General features: G+C 43.7%; 2 protein-coding genes across 2 annotated transcripts in view; one reads left to right on the top strand and one right to left on the bottom strand.

Moving 5' to 3' along the window:
• LOC147692971 (protein SSUH2 homolog) overlaps positions 1-19845 on the top strand; it is a 159828-nt gene that overhangs the window by 11935 nt on the left and 128048 nt on the right. The window contains exon 2 of the mRNA XM_086939220.1: positions 16683-16750. The gene's annotated coding sequence lies outside the window, so the exon portion shown is untranslated. The remainder of the gene's footprint in view (positions 1-16682; positions 16751-19845) is intronic.
• Positions 1-19845, bottom strand: part of LOC147692972 (syncytin-A-like) — a 36026-nt gene that overhangs the window by 15309 nt on the left and 872 nt on the right. The window contains exon 2 of the mRNA XM_086939566.1: positions 18405-19236. Within this exon, the coding sequence (XP_086795692.1) occupies positions 18405-19236 (832 nt within the window). The remainder of the gene's footprint in view (positions 1-18404; positions 19237-19845) is intronic.

Below are 19845 nucleotides of genomic sequence, written 5' to 3'. Positions count from 1 at the left end.
ACTCATAGAACAGGGGGAACAATTCCTAACCCATCTGTCCACCATGCCATCGACACTTGACCACCAATAAAATTCCCTAACCCTTCTTTTGGTTGTAGACATGCCCATGTGACCTTCATGGGACAACTTACAAATTAAATCCCTAAGATTCGTGGGTGGCACTACTTTATCGGCCCTCAATACCATATTCTGGCATAACATGAGCTCATCTTTAACCTTAAAAAAGGAGGCTAATTCACCGGTCAATTTCCTTTCTTCTGGCCAGCCGTTACTCAAAAATCCTTGCACTTCTTTTAACACAGTATCTTGATCCATGGCTTCAATCCATTCTGTTTCTGAAATTCCAGTAGAACTACCTGGAATCATACTTACATCACCAAAAGTATAAGCAACATCACATTCATCATCACTCGGAACAGCAACACAAGCAAACGTGACATACAGTCCGCATGAACATTAGAACGACCAGGAACATATACCACCTCACAACGAAATTCTTGTAATTTAGCAGCAAGTCTAGCTAGACGAGCTGTGAGTGTCCTACCACCTCCAGCAGACAACATACTAACAAGAGGTTTATGATCTGTCCTAAAAAAAACTTTGTACCCCAAAGAAACTGACGGAAATGTTGCGCTGCCCAAGTACAAGCAAGTAATTCCTTTTCTATAGTAGAGTAATTAAACTCGGCATCCCTAAGTGCTCTAGACACATAAGACACAACAAATTCACCCTCTTTGTCTTTCTGCATTAAGACAGCACCTAGACCAGAGGTCTTCAAACTTATTGATGCCGAGACCCCCTTGTAAAACCTTTTTAGGGGTAAGGACCCCCTTCTGACAAAAGTTTCTAGAAACTGGTACTCCTCATCATCATCTTTTGACAACCATAAATGCGCCTGTTAGACCTCATCACATCCATCCATCATTCATCCACCCACACTTTCACACATCCATCCATCCTTTCATCCTTCCATCCATCCATCCTTCATCCATCCACCCTTTCATCTTTCCATCCATACATCCATCCTTTACCCATCCACCCATCATTCATCCACCCACCTTTTCACACATCCATCCATCATTCATCCATGCAACCTTTTATCCATCCATACATCAATCCACCCTTTCATCCTCCCATCCATACATGCATCCTTAATTCATCCACCCTTTCATCCATACATCCATCCACCCACCCTTTCATCCATCCACCCACCCATCATTCATCCTCCCACCTTCTCACACATCAATCCATGCATCATTCATCCATGCAACCTTTTATCCATCCATACATCCATACATCGGTCCACCCTTTCATCCTTACATCCATACATCTATCCTTCATCCATCTATTCTTCACCCATCCACCCTTTCATCCTTACATCCATACATCCATCCTTCATCCGTCCACCCTTTCATTCTTCCTTCCATCCATCCACCCTTTCATCCATCCATCCATCCTTCATCCGTCCACCCTTTCATCCTTACATCCATACATCTATCCTTCATCCATCTATCCTTCACCCATCCAACCTTTCATCCTTACATCCATACATCCATCCTTTATCCATCCACCCTTTCATCCTTCCATCCATACATCCATCCTTTACCCATCCACCCTTCCATCCATCCACCCATCATTCATCCACCCACCTTTTCACACATCCATCCATCATTCATCCATGCAACCTTTTATCCATACATACATCCATCCACCCATTCATCCTCCCATCCATACATCGATCCATCATCCATCCACCCTTTCATCTATCCACCCACCCACCCTTTCATCCATCCACCCATCATTCATCCCCCCACCTTTTCACACATCCATCCATGCATCATTCATCCATGCAATCTTTTATCCATCCATACATCCATCGTTCATCCATCCACCCTTTCATCCATCCATTCACCCATCATTCATCCACCCATCTTTTCACACATCCATCCATCCATCCATCATTCATCCATGCAACCTTTTATCCATCCATACATCCTTCATCCAGCTACCCTTTCATCCTTCCTTCCATCCACCCTTTCATCCATCCACCCTTTCATCCACCCATTCATCATTCATCCACCCACCTTTTCACACATCCATCCATCCTTCATCCTTACATACATCCATCCACCCATCATTCATTCACCCACCTTTTCTGTGCCTTTCTCATGGGGGGTGGGGGGGGGGGGGGGGTGTCAGTATCTCTCTGTGTGTTTTTCCTTCTTTCCCGATCATGGGAGGGCATCTCTGTGCCTCCCTGCTTGGGGCGGGGGATGTGTCATGGGACCCACAGCTCCAGGCGCGCAATATTCATTGACCTCAAAAGGCAGGCTACACTACAGCCTGATCCCCCAGCCCCCCCCTCCGACTTCCCCCAGCTCGAAACGGCTTCAGGGACACACACAGCCACACCCGAGTACTTGACAAGTCTTTTACTTGTTAATGAGGCTTCGATGTTTTTCACACCTCGGTGTGAATTAGGCCTCGCCATGAGCACCCTCATCAGCCCAAGCCAGGGACACAATCTGCGACCCCCTTCAGAGGACTCCACGACCCCCCTGGGGGTCGCGCCCCACAGATTGAAGACCTCTGACCTAGACCCACATTACTGGCATCTACATACACAATACATTCCTTCCCAACAGAATATGGTTTCAGAAACGGTGCATCAACAATTTTGTTCTTGAGGACTTCAAATGAGTCTTGTTGGTCTTTACTCCAACTGAACTTGGCATTTTTATTCAACAAAATTCGTAAAGGATGTACAATGGTAGAATAATTTTGTACAAATTTACCGTAAAATTCTGTGAGGCCTAAAAATGACAACAACTGTTCCTTAGATGTAGAAATAGGCGCTTTCAAAATACTTTCTACATGATTCATTTTTGGTTTAATCCCCTCTTTGGAAATCTCGTGACCCAAATATTCTACTTTACTCTGCCTAAATTTGCACTTTTCAGACTTTAATGTTAAACCTTTTATTTGGATATTGAATAATACAGAATTCAAATTCTTATCACGTTCCTTACAATCATTCCCAAAGATCAGGATATCATCCTGAAATGCTATTGCACCATTTTTTTTTTTAATTTGTTTTTATTGCAGAGTTAGAAACCACAGAATACAATTAGACAACCAGTCCACTCGTGACGTCCCCCCCGATCAACAGTAAAACGTTTACCATACACAGCCATTCAGCCCGCATCCCGGAGGCCGGGCGGCATAGTACTCTACTTAGTAGGAAAACATCACGGTGAGCGTCCCTTAGGGACCATGGTCGAAAGATCGTTTTACGTATCTGCATTTTACCCCCCCACCCTCAACAATGCCTCCGTCAGCCATTCCACTTGCGTGATCAATGCTACTATCCGCTTCCGGACCCACCCCGAGCGCTGTAGAGCCTAACATGCCTGGCCGCTCCCCCCAGCCATCTCTTACTCCGCGCAGTGCCCTACTGGCCCTACTTAACTCGAAGTCGCCATCGCAGACAACCAGCTTCTTGGCTTCCGACCCACCCCAAACTCCCACTGAACAACCCCCCGATGTCCCCACCCCGGCAACTGCTAATGGTGTGTGCTTCGTCCTGATGTGTTGGATGGATCCCACTACAGTGTCAATGACAACTCTGTGTTCGTATGCCCCGCAGTGTCCACTGGCCCCATTCCCTCAGTCCTCATCCTCCACCAAAGAGTCACGCAAAGCCTGCACCACCAACTCCCACGCACGCGCTGCATCCAAGGCCTTCTCATTGCCAAGCTTGACAGCCTGCTTCATCCGGAGCACACTCTCGCATTCAGACCACCACAGCAATTCATTCTTCCACCTCCGTATTGACGGCCCGCCCTTGGACTTCCAATGCCATGATATTTCTCTTTGCGCCAGTATCAGACCCAGATCAATAAATTTGCTCGTCACCTTGGTGTGTTTGGTGTGCGGGAACCAGAGCAACAAACACGCCGCCATATCAAAATCCACCTCCCTGTCGGTCACATCGTTCAGGAGGTCCCCCACCTCCGCCCAATATGCCTCCAAATGCGGGCAACCCCAGAACAAATGATCCATGTCCGCTCCTGGAGCCGAACACCGCGGGCACCAAGCGTCTTGTACCTGGAAGTACCGCCGTATTTTTTCGGGGGTCAGGTAGGCCCTATGGAGCACATAGAAATGCACTTGCTGGAAGCGCGCATTTCTCGTGCCTTTCCACGTGCGCCGTAAAATGTGACCCCACGCCGTGTCTGGGATGGGCCTGCCCACACTCTCCTCCCATTTAGCCTTGAGCCCCGGGAGCGGTTCCAGTCACTCGTTCAGCATCCTGTTATGGAGGCATGTCACAGCCTTGAATGTGCCCGCTGCCATCACCACATACTGGCACGCCATAGTCGTGGTCGGTTCCATGAGCCCTCCCTTCCAGTGCTTCTGTATAGCCGCCACCACCGCCGCATGCAGGAGGAACCCCCCGTCAGGCAGCCCGAACTGTTCCCGAAGCACTTCGAAGGGTACCAGAGCCCCATCGACGTACAGGTCACCCACCACCTGTAGGCCCGCCTCCTCCCAATCCAGCAATGGGGACCAATCACCCCCGTACGGCAGGGCCGTCAGCATACCGATCGGAATTTCCGGCGCATAAGGCCGCGTCGCCTTCGCTCTCCTAAGGCTCCTCTGCCAGCACAGCCTGAGTGTCCGTTACTCCATAGTGAGGCCCCGCAACTCAAGTCTCTGCTGCATGACGATATAGGATAGCACATGGCGTTGTATCCCCAGCTCTCGGTCCTCCTCCGGGCCCCTAAACACCCTGGCCACATGTTGCGTGAGGACCTGCAGTTGCGCCGCCAAATAATATAGTTCAAAGTCGGGTACAGCCATACCCCCCTCAATCTTGGGGCGAAGCAGCGTGCTCAGAGCCACTCTACGGCGGCCATGTCCCCATAGGAAACCAATAATCATCGTCCTCAGGTCTCTAAAGATCCCCTGAGGAATCCAGATAGGCAACGTCCGGAAGTAGTACAGGAAGCGGGGGAGCGCCACCATTTTCAAAAGAGCAATCCTACCCAGAACTATCAGCGGGAGGGTCGACCAGAAGGATATGCTGCCCCTCAGTGCCCGAACGCACCGACCAATGTTGCCCTCTAATAGGTCCGCGGTCGCGTGGTGAATGCAGACTCCCAGATAAGTGAAGCAAGATGGCTCCCAGACCACCCCCAGGTCGCGAGCAGGGTTGGGCGACTCCGCTCTCAGCGGAAACACACAGGTCTTCGCCCAGTTGACCTTAAGGCCCGACAGCCGGCCAAACTCCGATAACAGGTCCATCGCTCCTTCCAGGGCCCGCGCCGTGTCGTCGAGGTACAGGAGTAGGTCGTCCGCATACAGCGATATGTGATGCTGCTGCCCGCCGCTGGCTATCCCCGCGTATTTGTCACCCGACCTCGCATGGACCGCCAAAGGCTCCATCGCCAGAGCAAACAATAGGGGGGAAAGGGAGCTCCCCTGTCTCGTGCCCCTACCCACCGGGTATGCCGCAGACACCAGCCCACCCAAACGCACCCGCGCCGTCGCCGAGGCATACAAGACCCTCGTCCACCGGCGGAACCCCTCACCTATGCCAAACCTCTCCAGCACTCCATCCAGGAAAGTCCATTCCAGACTATCAAAGGCCTTCTCAATGTCCACGGACAGGACCGCTTGGGCCCCGTCCCCATCCAAATGCTGTTGCACCATGACAATTTTCCAGTAACTCCTTCATCAGTCTCTGAAAAACTGAGGCTGCACTTGCTAAACCAAATGGCATGCGTAAAAACTGGAACATACCACCTGGAGTAACAAATGCAGTCAGTTTCTTGGAATCCTCGTGCAATTCCACTTGGTGATAAGCACCGGTAAGATCAATAGTTAAAAAAACAGTGGCACCAGACAAAGAACAAATTAATTAATGGATGTTCGGGAGAGGATGTTTATCGACCCAAATTTCTTTGTTGAGGTTGCGAAGATCCACACACAAGCGAAGATCTCCGGTACTCTTAAGGTATAAAACAATGAGAGAAACCCATGGAGATGATTCAATGGGTTCTATTATTCGTTTTTGAACTAAATCATTCAACATTTCTGTAAGTTTGGACCTGTATGTCAAAGGAACATTCCTAACTTTGTGTTTAACAGGAATGGCTTGGTCATTTAAGATAATCCTGTGCTTGAAATTAAAATATTTCCCTAAACCTTTCTCAAAAACTTTAGGATATTCCTTCCTCAAATTCTCAACAAATAACTCATTGTTATTATCAAGGGATACATGGCAAGATGTTTCCAAAGTAGAATTGACCACAACATCCTCCTTGATATGGCTGACCACACATACAGGAGGAGAAGCACAAGGATCAAGCTTAATTCCTAAATCTCGTTGATGTGGCCAACCTAAAATCGAAACACCCTTAGTAGCGACATAGATTTTCCCTTTAGTAGAATTATCTTTAAATCCAATAGTAATGTCACAAAGTAGAATTTCCTTTGATAATTTTCAAAGGAATACAGGATAAACGAGTGAACGCTGTCTTCAAATACAATCCAGTTCACAAACGTCGCCAAAAAAATATGTAGTAAAAGGTTCACGATGGCAGTAGGTTTCAGTAGAGGATTTATTAGTAGAGAAGACAGCTTGACAACCACAGAAGGAGACAGCGGTTACACATCCGATCTCCAGGAATACTCCTCCCCATCTCCGTTAAACCCCATCTAACATTCTACCTGACATACTAATATTCCAAAATGACAGAATAGAATCCCACAGTTAGCAAGGTAGTTCTTGAATTTGGACTGCCTCCCCCATAGCTGCCAAGGTTTCAGATTGCCTATGTGTGACATCTTCAAAATTTCACTGTAAATATGAGTGACATTCAACGACTATGAGTGACTCTTAATTTTGAGCAAAATTAAGCAATAAATATTAGGGAAACATATAAATATCAGAAATTACACCCATTTGAATAACAAGATGCTCTAAGCAAATCTTAAAACTGCTGCTAAGCACCAGTACACAACATAGCTTTCTTGAAATTCATGGTTCTTATTTATACACCATCACACATACATTTCTAAGGCACTGCACAATGTTCAGCCTCCTAATTTCTTATGCTCCCAGCCTCTGGATTGAACTGCCTACGGCAAACCCACTAGCACTGATATGCACATTGATATCAATCTCAAACACAAACTGTCACTAGTGAAGCCCACTTGCTGTGACTGTACCAAATGAACGAAATCTCCAAGTATAGGCGTAAATTGTCAAGAGCAGAGCCCACTTGTGTGACTGCATTATGTTCTATGAAGGCACCCTACAATGTTCAAGCCAATGCAGTCAATCAGGAATGCAAAGCTCATCTAAGTGCATGCAATACGGAATGTACTAAGGAACAGGAATCACATAACTGTGTCAGTTGAATTGGTGCATGTACACCCTAACCATACCGCTGAATGACCTTTCTAAGCTTTGACCACTTTCCACAGTACGTGCAGGTTCAGCTGCCTCTGTGCTGACAATTAAAAGCTTGTTATCTCTATTACATTGACGCTTGGGCAATGCCAATCATTCAACTTCTTGTTCCATTATGTGTGACCTTGCATTTTAGTGTGTTGATGCGGACCACCACACTGAAATGCGTTAGTCAAATGCTTGATGCTTGGTAATTGGCAGGACTACTCCCCCAGTCAGTGGACGTGGATCCCAAACCAGGGTTGTCACCTCATTATCCCGCTGTGACAGTGCAAGCTAAAATATGGCACAAAGCTGTTTAGAGAGAATACAGCCTCACCAACTCAGATTGAGATAGTTTATCCCTGGTACCAGCTCTCACTTCCAGAGAAAGTGAAACAATTTCTTCCTGAAAGCCATTTTCCGACCTGCTGTTTCAGCCTTTGTTCTCTTGCATCTAGATGTTCCATGGCCTTCCAGACTCCACACTAACACCTATAAATGGCATCCTACGCACAGCAGAATGTCTCGTCCAGGGACAGAAGAAACATGATTACATCATCCCTATCTAAATGGAACCATATTGGCTCCCCTTGATGGCTTGCACCAGCTGCATCATCATGGACAACAACCCCGCTTAGCTTGCAGACAAGCTCAGCTTCTGTGGTGGTTCTTAGTACAACCGCAGCCATTGCACCATAAGACTTCTGGCAGAAGTGTAAAAAAAGTAATAACCCATTTCAGGCAATGTGGTTCCAGTACCAAATGGAGTGTAATTTCAATTATATATCCGGTTTAACTCTAATGGAGGCATATATTACCAACATGATTCCACCATCAGATTCTGTTGCTTTTCATTTAAACATGTGGCACTCATAGTACGGCCTGGGGGCCACCAGCGGCCCGTGGACCTTTCAGGTAATGTGCCCATGGCCCCCAAGTGGAGAGAGAGAGTGGAGAGAGAGGGAGTGGAGAGAGAGAGAGAGATGCAGAGAGAGAGATAGAGCAGAGAGAGAGAGAGGAGAGTAGAGAGAGAGTGGAGTGGAGAGTAGAGAGAGAGATTAGAGAGAGAGAGGAGAGAGTGGAGAGAGAGGTAGTAGGGAGAGAGAGGGAGTGGAGAGAGAGAGTAGAGAGAGAGAGAGAGTGGAGAGAGAGGAAGAGTAGAGAAAGTAGAGATAGGGAGTGGAGAGAGAGAGAGTGGAGAGAGAGAGTGGAGAGGGAGTGAGTAGAGAGAGAGAGTGGAGAGAGAGTGGAGAGAGAGGAGAGAGAGTAGAGAGGGAGAGACTGACTGACTGAGATACTGACTGACTAAGATACTGACTGACTGAGAGACTGACTGACTGAGAGACTGACTGACTGACTGAGAGGGAGACTGACTGGCTGACTGAGAGGGAGACTGACACTGACTGAGAGGGAGACTGACTCACTGACTAAGAGAGAGACTGACTGAGAGAGAGACTGACTGACTGACTGACCGACTGACAGAGAGACTGACTGACTGAGACTGACAGAGAGAGAGAGACTATCTGAGAGAGACTGACTGAGAGAGAGACTGGCTGACTGAGAGAGAGACTGACTGACTGACTGAGAGGGAGACTGACTCACTGACTAAGAGAGAGACTGACTGAGAGAGAGACTGACTGACTGAGACTGACAGAGAGAGAGAGAGACTATCTGAGAGAGACTGATTGAGAGAGAGACTGTCTGACTGAGAGAGAGACTGACTGGCTGAGATAGAGACTGATTGATGGAGACCGAGACTGACCGACTGACTGAGACAGACAGACTGACTGACTAACAGAGAGAGATTGACTGACAGAGAGAGACTGACTGACAGAGAGGGAGACTGACTGACTGAGAGAGAGAGGCTGACGGACAAGTGACAGAGAGAGAGAGAGACTGGCTGACAGAGACTGACTGACTGACTGAGAGAAAGAGAGAGACTGACTGAGAGAGACTGACTGACTGAGAGAGAGAGAGAGAGAGTGGAGAGAGAGGAGAGAGAGTAGAGAGAGAGAGACTGACTGAGATACTGACTGACTAAGATACTGACTGACTGAGAGACTGACTGACTGAGAGACTGACTGACTGACTGAGAGGGAGACTGACTGGCTGACTGAGAGGGAGACTGACACTGACTGAGAGAGAGTCTGACTCACTGACTAAGAGAGAGACTGACTGAGAGAGAGACTGACTGGCTGACCGACTGACAGAGAGACTGACTGACTGAGACTGACAGAGAGAGAGAGACTATCTGAGAGAGACTGACTGAGAGAGAGACTGGCTGACTGAGAGAGAGACTGACTGAGACAGAGACTGACTGATGGAGACCGAGACTGACTGAGACAGACAGACTGACTGACTAACAGAGAGAGATTGACTGACAGAGAGAGACTGCCTGACAAAGAGGGAGACTGACTGACTGAGAGAGAGACTGACTGATCAAGTGACAGAGAGAGAGAGAGACTGGCTGACAGAGAGACTGACTGACAGAGAGACTGACTGACAGAGGGAATGAGAGACTATCTGAGAGAGAGAGAGACTGACTGACTGACTGACTGAAACTGACTGACAGAGAGAGACTGACTTAGACAGACTGACTTAGAGAGACTGACTTAGAGAGAGACTGACTGAGAGAGAGACTGACTGACTGACTGACCGACTGACAGAGAGACTGACTGACTGAGACTGACAGAGAGAGACTATCTGAGAGAGACTGACTGAGAGAGAGACTGGCTGACTGAGAGAGACTGACTGACTGAGAGAGAGACTGGCTGACTGAGAGAGAGACCGACTGGCTGAGATAGAGACTGACTGATGGAGACTGAGACTGACTGAGACAGACAGACTGACTGACTAACAGAGAGAGATTGACTGACAGAGAGAGACTGCCTGACAGAGAGGGAGACTGACTGACTGAGAGAGAGAGACTGACTGACCAAGTGACAGAGAGAGAGAGAGACTGGCTGACAGAGACTGACTGACTGGCTGAGAGAAAGAGAGAGACTGACTGAGAGAGACTGACTGACTGTGAGAGAGAGAGAGAGAGAGAGAGAGAGAGAGAGAGAGAGAGAGAGTGGAGAGAGAGGAGAGAGAGTAGAGAGAGAGAGAGACTGACTGAGATACTGACTAAGATACTGACTGACTGAGAGACTGACTGACTGACTGACTGAGAGACTGACTGACTGACTGACTGAGAGGGAGACTGACTGGCTGACTGAGAGGGAGACTGACACTGACTGAGAGAGACTCTGACTCACTGACTAAGAGAGAGACTGACTGAGAGAGAGACTTTACTGACTGACCGACTGACAGAGAGACTGACTGAGACTGACAGAGAGAGAGAGACTATCTGAGAGAGACTGACTGAGAGAGAGACTGGCTGACTGAGAGAGAGACTGACTGACTGAGACAGAGACTGACTGATGGAGACCGAGACTGACTGAGACAGACAGACTGACTGACTAACAGAGAGAGATTGACTGACAGAGAGAGACTGCCTGACAGAGAGGGAGACTGACTGACTGAGAGAGAGACTGGCTGACAGAGAGACTGACTGACAGAGAGAGACTGACTGACAGAGAGAATGAGAGACTATCTAAGAGAGAGAGACTGACTGACTGACTGACTGAGACTGACTGACAGAGAGAGACTGACTTAGAGAGACTGACTTAGAGAGAGACTGACTTAGAGAGAGACTGACTTAGAGAGAGACTGACTTAGAGAGAGACTGACTTAGAGAGAGACTGACTGAGAGAGACTGACTGAGTGAGACAGACTGACCTACTGAGACTGACAGAGACTGACTGACAGAGAGAGAGAGAGAGACTGACTGACTGAGACCTACTGACAGGGAGAGACTGACTGATAGAAAGAGACTGACTGAGAGAAAGAGAGAGACTGACTGACTGTGTGAGAGAGAGAGAGAGAGAGAGACTGTGATGGAATTGGGGTCAAAGTGTGTATGAAGCTATGCAATGCCTCTTACGATTGCTTTTGTCTGCTAATAAAAATGTGTTATAACATTTTTCTCTTTGTAGTTACATCTGCTTTTGAAATACAGCATTGTTGCATTGTCTGTTTTGAAACAGGTTTGATATTTTTTTTACTGTGACCCCCCTCAATGACTCTGCCCCCCACTGACCCCACCCCTACCGGTGCGGCCCTCGGCCACAAACCACACTGTAATTTTGGCTCCCCACAAGAAAGTTTGTGAGTACCCATGATTTAAACAAAGATCTAATTTTAAGAGGCACCAGTGCCTTCTCAGTGGAAACTCGGACACAGGTCATAATCCTCTTCATTTCTCCAAGAGCAGTGTGAAATCACAGTGCTGTGTATTCCATTGGTTACTGAATCTACTCGCTAACCTGGTGTGCCCAGAAGTACAATATGTTTGTTGGGCTCCTTTATTATGATAACTCTACTTCATGTGGGATTTTGCAACTTGTATGAGGGTTTTTCAGCTTGTAGCTTGCTGTAGAGCTAGGATTTTTCACAGCATGCTCAGTCTCAAACTGTGCCAGTCATGTAACTATACATATTTCTTCTTCTCTCAGCTGTGTGTTCATTGTGAACTATTGAGTTCAGTGGAGGCAGTAGAAGTTCTAGCAGCATAAGGCAGCACGTACCTACATGGTTCCTGGGAGCATACTTTTGCCTCCACTCCACTCTACTAACTCTACACCACTCCTCGCATAGCTATTTTACTCCACTCTGCACCACTCCACTCACTTTTAGACATGCTGAACAGTAGCCATGCTGCTTAATTGTCAATTGCATTTCACTGCATTTATGCCTTCCAAATGTAAGCCAATGTGTAAGAAAGAATATATTGTGAAAAATACCCTCAAAATCGATTGTATGCTGGTATGGGTACCTACAAATTCAGAGTTGTAAAAAAAGCGACTGCTTCTAAACTCCAAATCTTACGCCCATTTCAGAAAATACATAGGTTTCCTTGATACACATTTTCACTCTACATATGAATTGGTCTATATTCGGTATGAAATTAAAGCCAAAGGGTTAGGACACGAAAATGCCAGCTTTGTAAATGTGGCATTTTCAGAACTGTGGCTTAAAGTCCGACTTTATTATTAAAGAAGTTTTTAAATTGCAGTTCTTTAGACACCAAATTCAACATTTCTACTTGTTTCCAATTGAAAGTTAGCACTTATTGAATAAAATAAGGTAACCCATCATTCTATGGGAGAGGTAGGTCTTGCAGTATGAAAAACACATTTAAGAGTTTTTCACTACCAGGCCATGTCCAATTTTTTAAATACACTGCACACTACCCTCTGTGCTGCTCAGGGCCTACGCTGGGGGTGACCTATATATATTAAAAAAGAAGGTTCAAGACTGGCAAAAGGTTTATTTGACCAAATGGCAGTTTATAACTGCACCTACAGGCTTCAATGACAGGACGGAAACATGTTTAAAAGGCTACTTAAATACAATAAGTGCTGCAGACCCACTAGTATCTTTTAATTTACAGGTCCTAGGTACATGTAATACCATTGTACTAGGGACTTATAAGTAAATTAAATGTTTCACTTGGGTGTAAGCCAACGTTACCATGTTTAACAGCCCTTTTGTGACTATCTAATGTTTTGTTTGTTTGCTTCCTTTTTTTCTATATTGGTTCCTCATTTTGCTTTGAAGACATGGAAACAACATTGTGCGGGTAGTAAATGCAGAACAATGACAAATCAAGAGAACAGAGCGATATTCTTCTCTCTGTTTGAAAGGGAAAGACTTGCACTTTTCAGAAGTCCCTTTCACTTTCACATGGACAGTGGCAAGATCCTGCTCCCAGTGACAGTCACCAAGCATACTCTTAAGAAATCAAACCTGGAGTCATAGCCTGGTAGGTGCTACTTAAAGGCCATCTGCCCTACGATCCTGGCAGAATGCAACCAATGATGTCAAAAATGGCCTTGATATAAGAGGAAAAAGGCAAAAAAAAAGAAAAAAAAAAATATATATATATATCTATATTCAAAGAATGCTTGATATGACTCTCCAGAACCACAAACTGAGCCAACAACAATTGTGATCAGTTACTTTCTTTAATTCAAAAGCACATCAGCCATGACATGTTTCAGCCGGCACATCGACTTTGTTCACAAGGTGTTACGGCGTAATCTCTTAGTGGCCTTTTCATACCATGTGTGGAACTGGCCTTGAAATCAGACTAACATTACTCCACTGCTATTTTCCAAGACAGTATCCATTACAAGAGCAAATAAGTCTACGTAATTGGTAAAGTTATTTGTGTGTTAAAAACAAAACTGTAAAGCTGTTGTATTCAAAATTCACATTTTTCAAGCTCCTATTACAGTTACACATTCTCACTGTGTTTTCCTTTAGCATATGCGGAAAAGAAACTTGCTCATTTGCCACTTGAAAGAATTATCTCCTAGGACACTATTTTTTATAAGGAAATAAATACAGTGGCAATAGACAAGTGTCCACATGTTTCTTATAACTTCAGTGCTATAATACATTAGGCAAGTGCCTAAATTACGAACACACATTGAAAACTTGTTGCCTTTGACCCCAAACAATATGTCCTGTGTGTCGGGCTATAGGAATTCCATATCCCTGCACAGTGTTTTGATTAAACTATATGGCTTAGGCAGAGCCTTCACAAGTCAGGTATGACTTACATTTGACTGGCTTTGCTTCTGCCTACAGCCTTTCTAGGATCACTGACTTGTTGTGAAATATAGCCTGCTGAGATAATGTATCTGTTCGAGAGATCTTAATTTTGTTTGTAGGAGCCAGATAGTTTGTTAGGTTAAAGTGCCTGTTGCAGAGGGCTGCAAGCCTTCCAAGAAACATTTTATATTTCCAGTACTTAGTCCGATCTGTTGAAGTCCACTTCAAAGTGAAGGATGCCTTCCCTTTGAATGCAAATCAGTCATGTCTACATTTGCTGTTATACTATTCCAAGTCATGTAGAGCTTCCCTGCACACATTATTGTTCCATCAGGCCTGAAGGCGATCTCTGTTTTGCAGCATTGCTTCCAACAACTGGTCTGTGTGACTAACCGTGCTCCTATGCTACTATTTTATAAACCTTTCCTTAGGTGTTCTATTTAGCGAGCTAGGTGTTCAGTGGAGGGTGGACGGTAACTCATGCTCAGATCCTGTATTGTTACACAGGATATTGAACAATATTTTTGTGCAAAATATAGTTATATGTGGAAGCTTAGTGTTACATTTCTTTCTTATTCCTAGTAGACCGAACATATATATCTTCTCTTCTTGTAGCCATGTTTTAGCTGCCGTGTTTATGAATAGTTCGTGCGCGGAGTATGAACATTTTCCTGAACTTATTTGATAGTGTATTTTAAGAAACACATAACAAAAAAAATTTAGTAGTAAGAGCACAGGCAAGTTAGCCTGCTTTTTAGGCCCTGAAATTGCACAACCACTCTGCCATCTGTATTGCATAGTGACCATATTAGCATACAAACAGGCTTGTGCTGTATGTAAAAAAGAAATACTAATAGTAGTCTAGTTACTCAATCATTGTCACTCCACCAGTACTATCTATCAGGATTGTGTATTTCACTGTCGCATGACTGTTATCAGAATCATACTGTTGTGTACTCCACCACTTTGTTTGCTCTTGCTGTCCTTCATGTACGTAATCATAATCCCCAACTCCTTTCTGATGCCCACTATTCTTCTCACATGCGTAAAATGGATTAACTTAGTGTAATATTGCTGGAAACTACTTGCATTATATATTGTGATCTTGTGGGATGGTTTGAGAACTTAAAGAAATAAAGTAACATTATTTTATGAGAAATGCCTGTTTTAAAAGATGCACAAAATCATCTCAAAACTTGCAGCACCAAACGTTTCTCTGGCTTGAGGTGATTGGTTGATTTAAAAAAAATATAATTTAGTCTAGCGTTCATTCAAAAAATCATCTATTAGGAAACATTACATTTCACCAGTAAGACAGGGGTGCTTTTTACGGGTGCAATAATTGCATATTACAAGCTTCGATGTCGACATGGATTTTACGGGCGCCTGAGTCCAGCAGAAGGAACTTACGTCAGAGTCTGGCTGTAGCTTGAGGAGGGTCTAGCCCCGTAAACCAGCCAGAAACGAAACCCAGACAACGTCCATGTACATAACCTGGCGCTTAAGCTTCCAAAAGAGATTTTCATGGTCAGCATACCTGCTGGCAGACTTCCACACAACTCTTTCCTCCTGTTTCCTTACATTTCTGCTTATCGAAGTTGCAAAGAGCAGCCTTTTTCATAGTGGGTGCTGATGGGATAGCACCTTAGTAGCCTCTATACACCACCCACTAACAGTTATATACAAATATGACCATCATCTCAATAGTACTGAGGTGATTCACGAGGCATGACATAAAAAACTAACGGGCAATGTTACATATTCCTTTGTGTATAAAACACTGGGTACAATCTATAAACAACCTCTGCAAAACAGGATGGCATGTATATTATGGGCCATATAGGATATTCATACTTTTGGTCCTTGTCAGTTGTTTTCAGGAGGCCGGAAAATTGTGAAAAGATTGAAAAGTGCCAACATGAAAAGGCAAATTTACAAAAAATAAGAACTTGTGCATAGTGTACATTATACTTAATGATACAGAGAAAGTGTTGTATCTCTTCTTTGAATGTTCCTCCTGTTAGCAATTAACATACACACATGAAGAGTATTGTGGATGGTGCCTGAAAAGAAAAAGCAAGGACCCACATGCCTTTTAAATACGTGTTTCTAATCAGATAATGAGCTTATATAAGTGTGATGTGATTATTAAAATAAATGGAAATAAAATCATAATAAATCTTAATAGATTAGGTGTCTGAAAGATTTCATTTTTGGTTGTGGAAAACAGGCGGAAAATGAGAGCAAAACATTTTAGCCAGATTTTTTTTAAAGAGCCCATGGGCAATGATTTAATGAGATTGACTCTCTAGATACATCCACATGTAGAGATTCTTCACACATTCATCAATCTAAAGCAAATTCAGATACTGAGCCTAAGCAGACACCTGCTTAACTTAGGCATTTCATTACTTTATCTGGGACCTGTGTCTTCGATGACCCACATAGAATTGCTGACGTCATCTATGGCTGCTTTCTAAATAGAAAATACGCTTATCTTTTTGGGTCTATTGGCAACACCTTGATTCCTGAAATATGTTTGTTTCTTCTCGTCCCACAGAAATGCCTCAGGACCAAATTTTGGATCCACAAGTCCTTTGCTTGGTGCTGACTTCTTTGGAGATCCTGGTATGATAAAATACCTGTGTTATCAGTAAATGGATTTATATCTATGAAGCATCTTTACTTTTGGTGTTACTTTCATGAATGGATACATATATACATTTGGATCATAAAAACGCTGAATTTGGAATCTACTTGATTTTGTTGCAGCATTTTGAGTGGTCAATTGGAAAACCAGTCTCATTCAGAAATGTTTTCTTTCCACCATTGTTCAGTTAAAAAATATGGTGGAAAGTTCTTGTTCCATGGAACATTTTAAATCAATTTGTTATGTATCATCATTATTGCACTTTATAGTATAGTGTTTATGGTCAAGCTGCTTTGCACTTTTATTTGGTTGTACTTTATAATATAGATGCTTCGTAAATGCTATGATTACGCACTCCATACAAACTAACAATGTTGACAATAAGCTGGCTCTTATGATAACCATACAAGCTTGCACTAGAAGAGCAAAAATTAAACTGACAATGTGAAAAATGTAAATGTGTGAAGAAAAAGCAAGATTTTTATCACAAATTGTTATTTGAATGTTACAATTATGTGTTCAGTTTAGGGCATCAAAGTAAGAAAAAGTGCAAAAACTGAAAAGCAAACATGGTAAAACATCACAAAATATGAAAGAGCTGTTAAGTCAATAATCTGGATAGAACTCCAGCAGTTCCCACCCTTTGCGTATGCCTATCGTGCTGGGAATGAGAGTGTGAACAACACGTTCATAACTGATGAAATGAGCAATTGAGAACATTCGGAAATTTTGACTTTCAAATTTTGAAGTGCTAAAAGATCAAATAGTGGGTAATCCTAATGGGAAATATATTTTTCAGGTGGCTCTTTAATGCTAAAGAAAGATGACCTGGATTCATATTCTAACCCGCTGTTTTCAAGAGGTATATTATAGCCTTGGCCAAATAATTTTTATTGGTTCAAGAGACTGTCGGGGAAAAAATGCTTTAAGCAGTGCAAATCATTTAATCACCACATATGCAACAAAAGAGAGTACAAAAAGCTTTATTGTACATGCCAGGCTAATTCAGCTGGGAGAGTGATGTGCTATTAGCAAATCACAAGTCAGTTTCAACTAACATACACTTCAAGTCTTCTCTTATAATACTCATTTTGGCCTAGATCCATATCTAATACAATATTCACAATAGAAAAAACTTCCTGCTTTTCCGTTATGTCCCACCCAGATTACATACATTTATTTAAAGAACAGCTCTTTTCTGTTGTTTGTGACTTCTCACGCCAAACTTACAGACTACAATGGAAAACATTCTTGCTGCTCTGAATTTCCTGTTAAATATCCTAGGTAGGACGTTCTCAGCTCGATTACCATGAAGAGGAAAAAACACTCAAACCAGACCGCATTTAGACCTTTTTTTGAAAGCAGGCTGTAGGTTATTTCCAGATACAATTGTGCAACTTTAACATGCACGTTTAAACAGCATTATACAGTTTTTCTGTATTTACATAATATTTGACAGTGGGTGGGCATGTGACAGAAAAAATGAATAAGTAGGTCCTAAATCTAAATTAGGGTTTTGATTCCTTTCATTCTCCTCGCTAGTCGATTCTTCGACTATTTCCTCACCACCGCTGTGCATTTCTTCCAATTCTATATTTTGCTTCTCTTTATTTCTCCTTATATGAAACATACCTTCCACTTTAGCTATAACCCTCTTGAAACATGCTAAGATAACCTGAAATACTAGGCACATCAATGGCAACAGAACTATTATAGGCAACAAGGCCTTAGACAGCCCCGACATCCAGGACGGCACCCAATCAAACCAGCCAGTGAACCACTCATCTCGAGCACCCCCCTCTTTCTTCATCTGTGTATGCAAATGATGCAAAGTCAATATGGCCTGAGTTAGATTTCCTTCATCTTCATCATTTGCCAGTATGAAAGTACAGCATATTGAATTAAGTTTTTTACATACCCCTCCTTCGATTGCTGTCGTTAAGTCCAAAACATATCTGTTTTCCATCACCATAAGTCTGATTGAACGCAACTCTTCATTAATTGCATTAAAGCCATCTTCAGTAGCATTTATGGCTTTCATTAGCTGCCACCAGATGATCTGAACCCAGTGAGCAGTTGTTTTTGCTTGAAACATAGGTATCCAACTTCCAAAAAATGTTTGGGCGTCATTGAACAACCTATACTCTTTAGGCACATCCTGCCACACTGAAGTTCCAAAGTATTCAGCCATCCTGTTTCTTCTGTGATGATGCAGCAAAGTTGATGCTTTACTCATGGAATGCAAATGCAAATCTTTTATTTCTTTTGCTGGTATTACCATAGATGTAGTATGCAAAGTCACCAGAGAGCAGATTCCACTCCAGTCGGGGGGTAATTGAGTGTAATATCCAGCTCCACACTGCCATAAAAAATCCATGAGGCTGGAGGTACCACCCTGCATATCGGCATTGTAAATAGTTGAACTGCAATTGAGATTCTGTCCCACTTTAACAATCCCATTTCCCTGAAAGCAAAGAGAAAATCTCATTAGTTTCACAGCCAGTTTAGGATGACGTTTAGTTCCAGTGCATGTATATCTCCGTATGTTTTCCCATACTTGCTGACATGATGCTTTTATATCATCAAATCTCAAAAGATTTTTTGTTTCTGTGCCATTCCATAAAGATATGGCTATACATGAAAACCTAGCTCCAGTAAACCATTTATTATTGGCAAATACGTATGCTTCAATACCTAATGCTGGCCTGGCTGCGCAATCTGGGGGCAGTGGTTTGGCAGAATAAATATTACAGGTGGATGGTGGATCAGATCTCCCTAGAATACCTCGTTCCAATACAGCTTCCTCCCAATTTTCACAACTATAATTCTGCCCTGCTCCTTTCATTCTTGATATCTCTTTCAATATCTCTGTTTTATCTGTCAAAATTTGCTAAATTTCAGGAGTTGTATCAAATCTGGTTGTATTAACTCTGGGAGTCATAGGACTAACATGCGTTGGCTGTAACTGTGCTTTTATCCTACACAAGAAAAGATGCAACAAACACTTTGTCATATTAACAGGCACTGCTTTAGGATACACTAAACGTGATGTTTCTATGACATGGGGAGTAAG

This window comes from Lissotriton vulgaris, chromosome 9 (assembly GCF_964263255.1).
Source record: "Lissotriton vulgaris chromosome 9, aLisVul1.2, whole genome shotgun sequence".
In the NCBI taxonomy this organism is placed as follows: domain Eukaryota; kingdom Metazoa; phylum Chordata; class Amphibia; order Caudata; family Salamandridae; genus Lissotriton; species Lissotriton vulgaris.
Note: the sequence above shows the minus strand (reverse complement) of the source record. Positions and strands in the feature narration are given on the sequence as shown.